At 45.4% G+C, this 11776-nt stretch overlaps 1 protein-coding gene across 1 annotated transcript; it reads right to left on the bottom strand.

The window, feature by feature from the left end:
• Positions 1–200: 200 nt before the first annotated feature.
• ATF4 (activating transcription factor 4) lies at positions 201–4336 on the bottom strand. The gene is made up of 3 exons (XM_030208372.1): positions 4147–4336; positions 3154–3459; positions 201–1126 (listed from the first exon to the last, which is right to left on the bottom strand). The coding sequence occupies exons 2-3, from the start codon at positions 3368–3370 to the stop codon at positions 291–293; spliced, it is 1053 nt and encodes a 350-aa protein (XP_030064232.1). The 5' UTR covers positions 3371–3459; positions 4147–4336; the 3' UTR covers positions 201–290.
• Positions 4337–11776: the final 7440 nt, after the last annotated feature.

Genomic DNA, 11776 nt, shown 5'->3' on the forward strand with positions numbered 1-11776 from the left:
ATTCAGAAATGGGATATATTTAAGGCATCTGATTTCCCCTCCAGTCACTTCCAAATCCATATGTTAAGACAGATATACTATTCTTGCTCACTTTCAAAAATCAATTCCATGGTCAACTACCAAAACAATGCCACAGGATATTTAATTCATTTCTGCATTGTTACACTCAAACAAATGCACCACAAACATTTTAAGCAAAACAAATTTTAGTAGAAAATAATTTATTTTCAATACTTAACACACCAGGCTCATTTCTATATACAAGGGCAATTCTCTCAACCACATCTACATCAATTCAGGTTTTTTTTTGCTCGTTTGTTTTTTGCTGTTCTTACTTCTTCAATCAGATCTTTCAAGTAGCAGATTTCCTTTGTCAATGAATCCACTTTCTCTGTCAAAGTGGAGTTCCTCTCCTCCAATTGCCTGCACTCACTTGATATAGCCTCCTGCTCTGCACGCTTCTTCTGCCGATAGCGGGTGGCTGCTGTCTTGTTCTGCTCCATCTTTTTCATTTTTTTGTCTTTTTTCTCCCCACTGGCTACCTTTACTTTTGTTAAAATGGTTTTATTTTCTGTAGGGAGGTCATAGGGTTTGGGTCTCCCAGACTTGGGGAACTCTAGCTGGGACTGGCTGGCTGGAGATGCTACTGAAGAAGCTGGACTATGTTGGGGTGATCCCAAATAGGACTCTGGGCTCAGGCAAATTCCACTGTCGTCTGAAGATACTTCCTCTTCTCTTTCACTCTTAGGAATAACCACTACTAACAAAGCTGCCACTGGTTTTGTATTAGCTTTAACATCTGCCTCATCTACTAAGCCTACACTGAAGGAATATGGAATGGTAGTCAAGTGTTCTGGGGAAAGGATCAGAGATGCACTAGGGGAAAGGGGAGCTAGTTGATCATCCTCACCTAGCAATTCTGGGAAAGGAGAAACCACTGCTGGCAGCTCTTCTAAAGCTGCCTGGAAAGGTGGGTTATTTAAGAAATCATGTGTGTCTTCCAATGAGGCCATCAGCTCATCTGGAGAGGCAAATGCATCCATATCTTCCATATTTAACAGGGAATCAAAGTCCAAGTCCTTCAGGTTTTTCTCCACCATCCAATCCATGCCAGAGAAGGCATCCTCTGCAAAATTAAGATTACAAATAAGCAAAAGAAATTCAATATCCTTGGGATCAAAGGCAAATTTCAGCTTTAACAGCCTATACGCACTTTTGATCAATGTTGAGTTTGCCTACAAGGACACTTAAAAAAGGCTTGAACAGTCAATCCTTGAATATGGAACTGATTACTAATGTTACAGATGCCCACGAACAGGACAACATAAGAATGTTTCATTCTTGAAGTATAATATATAATAAAACGCACCCTCAACGTTCTGAGGACAACGTTCTGTGAAGCCTTGAAGCCTGAAGCCTTGAAGCCATCTGACGTCACTCCCAGGCTGAAGGGTTCGCGCCGGATTCGTGGTGTGAAGCCTTCAAGCCAGCCAGCCGTCTTTGCCCCGCCCTCGCCTCAAACCAAACAAATCCGGAAGCGAAGCGTCAGGGAAGGAGGCGGCGCTCCCGACGTCTAGCCTTCCCTTCGCTGTGTTCCACCTTCAAAAGAAGGCGGGAGACAGCGAAGGGAAAGCAAGACGTCGGGAGCGCCGCCTCCTTCCCTGACGTTTCGCTGCACGAACCGCCACGGAGGTAAAGTTAAAACGAAGAAGAAAAAAAAAAGGGATGCATGGATGCGAAGGGGGGGGGGATGCATGGATGCGAAGGGGGGGGGGGGGAGAAGAGGGCGGGCCAGGCTGGGACATGGGAGAGAGAGGAGCATGGATGCGAGGGGGGGGGGGGGTCATGGAAGGGAGAGAGGGGACTTGCTGGAAAAGGATGAATGGAGGCGGCAGGGGACAGAGGAGCATGGATGGGCATGGAATGGGAGGGCAGGGCTCAGGGAGAGAGGGGAATTACTGGAAATGGATGAATGAAGGGGCCAGGGGACAGAGGAGCATGGATTGGGAGGGCAGGACTAAGGGAGAGAGGGAAATTGCTGGATAGGGATGAATAGAGGGGACAGATGGGCATGGATGGATATGGATTGCAGGGCAGGCCTCAGGTAGAGAGGGCAATTGCTGGATAGGGAAAAATGGAGGGGCCAGGTGACAGATGAGCATGGATTGGAAGGGCAGGACTCAGGGAGAGGGAAATTGCTGGATAGGGATGAATGGAGGGGACAGATGGCCATGGATGGATATGGATTGCAGGGCAGGCCTCAGGCAGAGAGGGGAAATGCTGGATAGGGATGAATGAAGGGGCCAGGTGACAGAGGAGCATGGATGGGCATGGATTGGAAGGGCAGGACTCAGGGAAAGAGGAATTGCTGGATAGGGATGAATGGAGGGGACAGATGGGCATGGATGGATATGGGTTGCAGGGCAGGCCTCAGGCAGAGAGGGGAAATGCTGGATAGGGAAAAATGGAGGGGCCAGGTGACAGAGGAGCATGGATGGGCATGGATTGGAAGAGCAGGACTCAGGGAGAGGGGAATTGCTGGATAGGGATGAATGGAAGGGTCAGATGGGCATGGATGGATATGGATTGCAGGGCAGGCCTCAGGCAGAGAGGGGAAATGCTGGATAGGGATGAATGGAGGGGGCAGGTGACAGAGAAACATGGATGGCCATGGATTGGGAGGGCACGGCTCACACTCTCTCTCTCATATACAATGTCTTTCTGACTCTCACTCACACACTCTGTCTCACACTGTATCACATTCACTCTCTATGTGCCACACAGTCACTCACACACTCGCTTGGTCTCATACACACACTCTCTCACACTGTGTCTCACATACACACTTGCACACACTCTCTCACAAACACACTAACACCCAGACTCACTCTCTCACACACTCACACTCTGACTCTCAAACAGTCACTCTCACATACACTCTCCCAAACATACACACTCCAAGGAAAACCTTGCTAGCGCCCGTTTCATTTGTGTCAGAAACGGGCCTTTTTTACTAGTAATATATAAAACTAGACAAAAAATGAAAACCTGTCCACTTTCTCTGTTGATAAAATCTACTTCCTCAAGCTGACAAAATATAAGTGTAAGCTTAAAACAATTCAGACCAATTTTGCTATAAATACTTAGTCTTACCCTCAGTATTGGCTGTGGGTGTATCCCAGGTATCCACAGACAACCAACTGGAGGAGATTTCATTAGCCTTGTGGCTGGAATACCTCTGTGGTTTGAGGGGCTTGACCACCTCAAGATACTCATCTAGGAGACCCAAGCTTTCTTCAGCCGCCAAAGACGACTGGCTTAAGGGGGACAGTAAGTCCCCCAACATTATCTCTTCGCCCAATAAGCTCATCTTCAAGTTTTAGAGTTGTACTTAGGGACAAAGATTTGAAGGTTTGTCTGTCAAATACAGCAGGGCTGCTGGGGGTTGCTTTAAAAGACCTATAGACAAACGAGAAAAACAGTTTAATTTTAACAGCTTCATTGCCTAACCACATTTCAGCTTGCTTTCCGATACCACCCGTTATGATACCGGGATTCATTTGACGGTTTGGGCTATCAGATGTTTTGTTTGGGAAGCTGCACTTTTCTTCCTGTTACCCAAGAATGGTCAGTTTCCTGCAGCCCAGCCCATAATGAGTCACAGGGGTGGAGCCACTGCAATTACCTCAAACAGCCGGTCTTTCCTAAATCTGTTTCCCCCGACGCCATTTTACCCGCCACCACGTTTCACCGCCGGTTGGACCATCTACGTCCCACACTTAATCTCTCAAAATATTAACTCGCGCACCACAAACCGCTCCCTGTGTGTTGTCGTAGGTATTTGTAAGTCTATGCGATCGACTTACAACGCAAAAGTAACTTTTAGTTAAACAAAAAAAAAAATACGTTTGGCATCAGGGACGAAAAAAACCCCCCTAAACTTCTCTCTCCATCCCACCCACGGGGGCTGAGAATCTTGGAGACCCCCCCAGTTTCCCCTCCACCCTAAAAGCAATCCATCCCACCCACGGGGGCTGAGAATCTTGGAGACCCCCCCAGTTTCCCCTCCACCCTAAAAGCAGTTTTGCGAATTTACTTTTTGGAAAATGGCCAAAGAATGGGAACAAAAAAAAAGGGAGTACTTACGCCATGGCTGCAGCTGCCTGGTGCTTCACCGTGCTGGATCTTGCCGCGCTGCGCTCCACTGCTCTTGCCACTGGGGAAGGCTGCCGCTCCGCTGCCTCTTATAGCGCCATGGTTCTACTCCTAAGCGCGCGCATCCCCCACACAACAACCACTCTCTCCGAGCTACCTTCCGATGTGACGTGGACTGAAAAAGCATCTACAGCTTTTATAGCCACCGTTAATGCTAACAGCTATAATGGAATCACTCCGCAACTGATGCATCCGCGGCGCTCCCGCTATGCGACATTCCAGAGAAATGAATCATAATCTCATTCTTAAACTGTTTAGCTCCTTTTCGGAATCCTTTACAGATTGTTGATATCCCTTTCTTTTTACAGATAAGGGGTGTTTGAAGAAACTGGATGTACATGTATGTGGGTGAATAGTTGCCTTTGACAGGGACTATTTGACGCTGAATAGAAGAAGGCGGGGCTGGGGGAAATGTGAACAACGCTTCGCGCGCCTCCGAGTCTAAAACGATGTTTCCTACTTTTAAATCATAGCGGGAAAACAAAGATGTATTCTTAAGAAATATAGTTGAAATAATTTAATATTGTTGAAAGACATAAAACGTGAAGAAAAGGGAAACGATACAGGCGTAATCATCACTAGCGTCTTGTTATTTCCCACCCCCTTTCCCCTGTGCTGGAATGGCACGCAGTGCCCTCGTGGCCATGTATGCGACGATTGGTTGATCCGTTGCGTTCATGCTGGATGACGGGCTCGGGCTGCCATTTAGTGATAGTGTAGTGTGTGCGCGCGAGAAAACAGATGGTTGGTTAGTTAGTTTACGGACTAGTAGGTGGGGAGGAGCGGGTGGAGTTTGGCGCGCGCGGCCAAAGAGAAGAAGGCGGCAGTTGGATAAATAAATAAAAGTGTAGCTGCTTGCCTGATGATGCTGAGGGCAACGTCATTGTTTGGTGTGTACGGATATTAGGAAGGAAAGGTCTATCACGTTTGGAAAAATAAGTGCCACTACTGAGATGCGATTTATGTGTTTCTTGCTAATTCTGTACCGCTTTTGGGTCGTGTTCTCTTTTTAAGGTCTGGCTACTCTAAAGGTGCTGTTAGTGCTTCCGTCCCGTCCCGTCCCGTCCCGTCCCATAACGAAAACAAAGCAGCTATGTGTACCTACTACCAAGTGCAAATTAACCTACTTTCCAGGGCATCGACCACCTAGGCCTGAGGGAGGAGGAGGAGGACTGGGGAAACGTCTCAACTCCTAGCAACTTTAGGTGAACTGGTTTCTGCTGTCAGGCTGAATTGAAGCGCAGTGTAGAGTTATATCGTGACTTATGGAAACGCAAACTGAGGGGTTCTTTTACTAAAGCTTTGCTCGAGTTATCTGCTGCAGGACCTGTTATAAAGGGGCCCATTTACTTAGCCACGTAGGTGCCTGCCTGCCTAACGTGCATCAATTTGGAGTGGCCCTTGTGGTCATTTCATTTTTGACGTGTGCCTGCTACGTGTGCTGGAAAATAAATTTAAATTTCTGACACGCAGTAGAAACCGGGTGGTAATCGTGATTCTACGCATGTAGACAATTACCGCACGGTTACCGCATGAGACCTTACCCCTAAGTCATGGCCGACAGTAAGGTCAGACCCAAAGTGGACCCGTGCCAATTTTTATTTTGCTGTACGTCTATTTTTGGCAAAAAAAAATTTAAAAACTGTTTTTACAGTCACACTGAAAAATGGAGCCCATTTTTCGGCGTACCTTAGTAAAAGGGCCCCAAAATGGGCCCTTCTGCAGATTTTGAGGCATATTTTCAAAGCACTTAGCCTTCCAAAGTTCCATAGAAACCTATGGAACTTTGGAAGGCTAAGTGCTTTGAAAATATGCCTAAATGTGAGCTAAGCTTTAGTAAAAGTCCCCCTGAATAACAGAAAGGTCAGTTTCCTGCCTTCAGCTTTAGAAGGAAAGCCGCCAGTATTGAGCAAACTCCTTTCATGTATCCAGGGAGGGGTAAATCATATTGCGTTGCCCCCCCCCAATCATTTTGGAAATGTTGGCACCTTACTAGTATTGTGTTCAGTTTTGGAGGCCGTATCTTGCTAAGGATGTAAAAAGAATTGAAGCGGTGCAAAGAAAAGCTACGAGGATGGTATGGGATTTGCGTTACAAGACATATGAGGAGAGACTTGCTGACCTGAACATGTATACCCTGGAGGAAAGGAGAAACACGGGTGATATGATACAGACGTTCAAATATTTGAAAGATTAATCCGCAAACGAACCTTTTCCGGAGATGGGAAGGCGGTAGAACGAGAGGGCATGAAATGAGATTGAAGGGGGGCAGACTCAAGAAAAATGTCAGGAAGTATTTTTTTCACGGAGAGGGTGGTGGATGCTTGGAATGCCCTCCCGCGGGAGGTGGTGAAGATGAAAACGGTAACAGAATTCAAACATGCGTGGGATAAACATAAAGGAATCCTGTTCAGAAGGAAGGGATCCTCAGGAGCTTAGCCTAGAATGGGTGGCAGAGCCGGTGGTTGGGAGGCGGGGCTAGTGCTGGGCAGACTTATACAGTCTGTGCCGGGGCTGGTGGGTAGGAGGCGGTGATAGTGCTGGGCAGACTTATACGGTCTGTGCCAGAGCCGGTGGTGGGAGGCGGGCCTGGTGGTTGGGAGGCAGGGATAGTACTGGGCGGACTTATCCTGTCTGTGCCCTGTCAAAGACAGGTACAAATCAAGGTAAGGTATACACAAAAACTAGCACATATGAGTTTATCTTGTTGGGCAGACTGGATGGACCGTGCAGGTCTTTTTCTGCCATCATCTACTATGTTACTATGTATGCCTGTCTGTAAATAAGAACTCTTTAGAAAACCCTTAGCTCTTGAAAAATTATTGTTTGAAAACCTGGATGTGAAAAGCTTTATCTCCAGAACATACTGTGCTACAGGGATATTTACGGGGATGGAGCTATTTAAGATATACAGTGGGGGAAATAAGTATTTGATCCCTTGCTGATTTTGTAAGTTTGCCCACTGACAAAGACATGAGCAGCCCATAATTGAAGGGTAGGTTATTGGTAACAGTGAGAGATAGCACATCACAAATTAAATCCGGAAAATCACATTGTGGAAAGTATATGAATTTATTTGCATTCTGCAGAGGGAAATAAGTATTTAATCCCTCTGGCAAACAAGACCTAATACTTGGTGGCAAAACCCTTGTTGGCAAGCACAGCGGTCAGACGTCTTCTGTAGTTGATGATGAGGTTTGCACACATGTCAGGAGGAATTTTGGTCCACTCCTCTTTGCAGATCATCTCTAAATCATTAAGAGTTCTGGGCTGTCGCTTGGCAACTCGCAGCTTCAGTTCCCTCCATAAGTTTTCAATGGGATTAAGGTCTGGTGACTGGCTAGGCCACTCCATGACCCTAATGTGCTTCTTCCTGAGCCACTCCTTTGTTGCCTTGGCTGTATGTTTTGGGTCATTGTCGTGCTGGAAGACCCAGCCACGACCCATTTTTAAGGCCCTGGCGGAGGGAAGGAGGTTGTCACTCAGAATTGTACGGTACATGGCCCCATCCATTCTCCCATTGATGCGGTGAAGTAGTCCTGTGCCCTTAGCAGAGAAACACCCCCAAAACATAACATTTCCACCTCCATGCTTGACAGTGGGGACGGTGTTCTTTGGGTCATAGGCAGCATTTCTCTTCCTCCAAACACGGCGAGTTGAGTTCATGCCAAAGAGCTCAATTTTTGTCTCATCTGACCACAGCACCTTCTCCCAATCACTCTCGGCATCATCCAGGTGTTCACTGGCAAACTTCAGACGGGCCGTCACATGTGCCTTCCGGAGCAGGGGGACCTTGCGGGCACTGCAGGATTGCAATCCGTTATGTCGTAATGTGTTACCAATGGTTTTCGTGGTGACAGTGGTCCCAGCTGCCTTGAGATCATTGACAAGTTCCCCCCTTGTAGTTGTAGGCTGATTTCTAACCTTCCTCATGATCAAGGATACCCCACGAGGTGAGATTTTGCGTGGAGCCCCAGATCTTTGTCGATTGACAGTCATTTTGTACTTCTTCCATTTTCTTACTATGGCACCAACAGTTGTCTCCTTCTCGCCCAGCGTCTTACTGATGGTTTTGTAGCCCATTCCAGCCTTGTGCAGGTGTATGATCTTGTCCCTGACATCCTTAGACAGCTCCTTGCTCTTGGCCATTTTGTAGAGGTTAGAGTCTGACTGATTCACTGAGTCTGTGGACAGGTGTCTTTCATACAGGTGACCATTGCCGACAGCTGTCTGTCATGCAGGTAACGAGTTGATTTGGAGCATCTACCTGGTCTGTAGGGGCCAGATCTCTTACTGGTTGGTGGGGGATCAAATACTTATTTCCCTCTGCAGAATGCAAATAAATTCATATACTTTCCACAATGTGATTTTCCGGATTTAATTTGTGATGTGCTATCTCTCACTGTTACCAATAACCTACCCTTCAATTATGGGCTGCTCATGTCTTTGTCAGTGGGCAAACTTACAAAATCAGCAAGGGATCAAATACTTATTTCCCCCACTGTAAATGATATGGAAATCGGAACAAGTGAGGTGATTAAATGTGAATGACACAAAACTATTCAAAGTTGTCAAATCACAAGCTGACTGAAAATTGCAGGAAGTCCTTAGGAAACTGGAAGACTGGGCATCCAAATGGCAGATGAAATTTAATGTGGACAAATGAAAAGTGATGCACATTGGGAAGAATAAATCATTCAGAGTTACCTGTTACTAGAGTTCAACTTGAGTCAGCACCTAAGAAAACAAACTAGGTGGTGGTGTAGACAATATGCTGAAATCTTCTGCCTAATGTGTGGTGGCTGCCAAGAAAGCAAACAGGATGCTAGGAATTATTAGGAAAGGGATGATAAATAAGACCAAGAATATTATAATGCCTTTGTATCGATCTATGGTGCAACCTCATCTTGAGTGTTGTGTTTGATTCTGGTTATCTCAAATAAATATAGTGGAATTAGAAAAGATTCAAAGAATTGAAATACTATCACTTGCAGATACGAGAAGCTATGCCTAGGGCACACTAGCCAAAACTGACACAGATGTGGGAAAGGGAACTGGGTTGTAGCATAGGGAGTAATGTAATACAGGCCTGTTTGCAGTCATGTTACAAGAAGTTTGGGGCTACTGAAATAAGGGAAATGCAATATAAATTTTTGATGTGACTTTACATATCACCACATAGGGCATTCCAAGCAACATTGAGATCACAAGATGATTGCCCAAAGTGTGAGGGGCGAGGAGCACACCTGGGACATATGTTTTAGCATTGCCCACCAGTATTGAGATTTTGGTTTCAAATGTGTACACATGTATCAAAGATGTGGACGATTCAATGGAAAAGCCACCCAAGGCTATTATTTGAGGAATTTACAAATCAAGGGTCCAGCAGGGTCGGCCTTCGACATTTCCAGAGGCGATCAGTGATGATGGGTAAAAGGACAATACTTAAACTGTGGTTGCAAGAGGAAAAGCTGTCTGTCCAGCTTTGGAGAGCATACATGATTTCACTTAGTGCAATGGAAAGAAAGGAGGCACCAGACTTAGCAACACCAAAAGGTGAACAATATCTCCAATGCTGGATGCCCTTTTTGAACACATTAACTCCACGAGCACGTAGTAGAGTACTCAATGGATAATAAATACTGAGTAGAAGCTTGGCGTGGGGGGGGGGGGAGGGAGGAAAGGGTTGGGGGGAGGGGGGGAAATGTTAAAATGTATGATGATAGCTAGAAACGAAGAGTTTCAATGTATTATGGTTTGTGGAATTGGATGTTATAAGGTAAACTGCATCATGTTGGTTGCTGTTCTTTTTTCTCTGTCATCAATAAATATATGTTCAAAAAGAAAAAAAAAGATTCAAAGAGAAAAGAACAAATTAATAAAGGGGATGGAACTCCTTTCATATGAGAAAAGGCAAAAGAGGTTAGGGCTCTTCAGCTTGGAAAAGAGACGGCTGAGGGGGAATATGATTGAGGTCTACAAAATCCTGAGTGTTGTAGAACGGGTAGAAGTGAATCAATTTCTCTTTAAAAAAAATACAAATACTAGGGGACACGCAATGAAATCACATGGGAATACTTTTAAAACAAATAGGAGGAAATATTTTTTCACTCAAAGAATAGTTAAGCTCTGTAACTCGTTGCCAGAGGATGTAGTAACAGTGGTTAGCATATCAGGATGTAAAAATGGTTGAACAATTTCCTGGAGGAAAAGTCCATAGTCTGCTATTGAGATAGACATGGAGGAAGCCACTGCATGCCCTGGGATTGGTAGCATGGAATGTTGCTACTATTTAGGTTTCTGCCAGGTATTTGTGACCTGGATTGGCCACTGTTGGAAACAGGATACTGGGCTAGATGGATCATTGGTCTGACCCAGTATGGCTATTATGTTTTTAAATTATGAACTCTTCTGGCAACCAAGAACATAAGTGGAATGGTGTCCTGTTTAGATTTGCATTTTGAGACATCATAGTAGTGCAAGACTTGACTAATTCTCTTTTAACACCTGCAAGATTATCACACTGTCAATTTTTCTGCTTAAGAGGTTGTGGTGCATTAAGTTCTTTTGATTCTATGTGGTGAGGATGTTCTCTGATTGTTTTATTATGGGATATAGTAAAAGTAACTGTCACAAGCCACCTAGCCACCTGCCTGGGACTACCCCGTGGCCACTTAGACCTATCCCCAGCTCAGGTCAGCCTGCACCTGTCGCTTCTGCTCTACACTAGCACCCTCCTGCCACTTACTGGGTCACAACTGCCTGGGTGAGTCCCCGCTCTCAAATTTTCCCCAGTGATTTCTAGGTTACTGGAGGTCACACTCCCAGTGGCCCCACAGTTCCCAGAAAGCGCTCGCAGACTCAACACACAAACCACTAGGATTTATCAGTCCAGACAAGCAGAGGCAAAAAACTAAAAGGAATGTTTATTGTCTGAAAAATTGAACAGTAAAACAGAAAAAGTGCAATCAGCAGAACAATAACAGGTAACTGAAATATGGATCAATTATAACACTAACTAAACATTTGTATACTACCTAAGTAGTACCTGGGAAGATCAGGACATATAACTGTTCACAGAGCCTCAGCAAAGAGATCCTACTCTCTTTTCTTCCTCACTGAGCAAAAGCCAGTACTCCTGGGTAACTTCAAACTCCAGGCCAATCAGAGTTCAGAACAACAACATTTGAAAATAGCTGGCTACATCACTGCAGGCACTTCCCCTTTCTGTATGTTAACTAAAGAAGAAAAAGTCAGTTCTCTGTTAACAGCTTTACGTATTTATTTATTTATTATTACATTTATATCCCACATTTTCCCACTGATCGCAGACTCAAAAGTGGCTTACAAAGTCTGTAGTGCATGCTACAGTCCAAGAAAAACAATTATACAAATTGAGAATCAAACATATAAACAGCAAGTGACCGACTCACCTGCAAATGCGCAGTAGAGTCGGAACGCTGAGAGTGTAGAAGTCCAAGCCCAAGCCCCGCCTCCACCAGCAGTACAGCCCAATAGGGAGGAGGGCTTGGACATGGGCGTGGAAATCAGAGGAGGAGGG

The sequence above is a fragment of the Microcaecilia unicolor genome, chromosome 1 (genome assembly GCF_901765095.1).
Source record: "Microcaecilia unicolor chromosome 1, aMicUni1.1, whole genome shotgun sequence".
Classification (NCBI taxonomy): domain Eukaryota; kingdom Metazoa; phylum Chordata; class Amphibia; order Gymnophiona; family Siphonopidae; genus Microcaecilia; species Microcaecilia unicolor.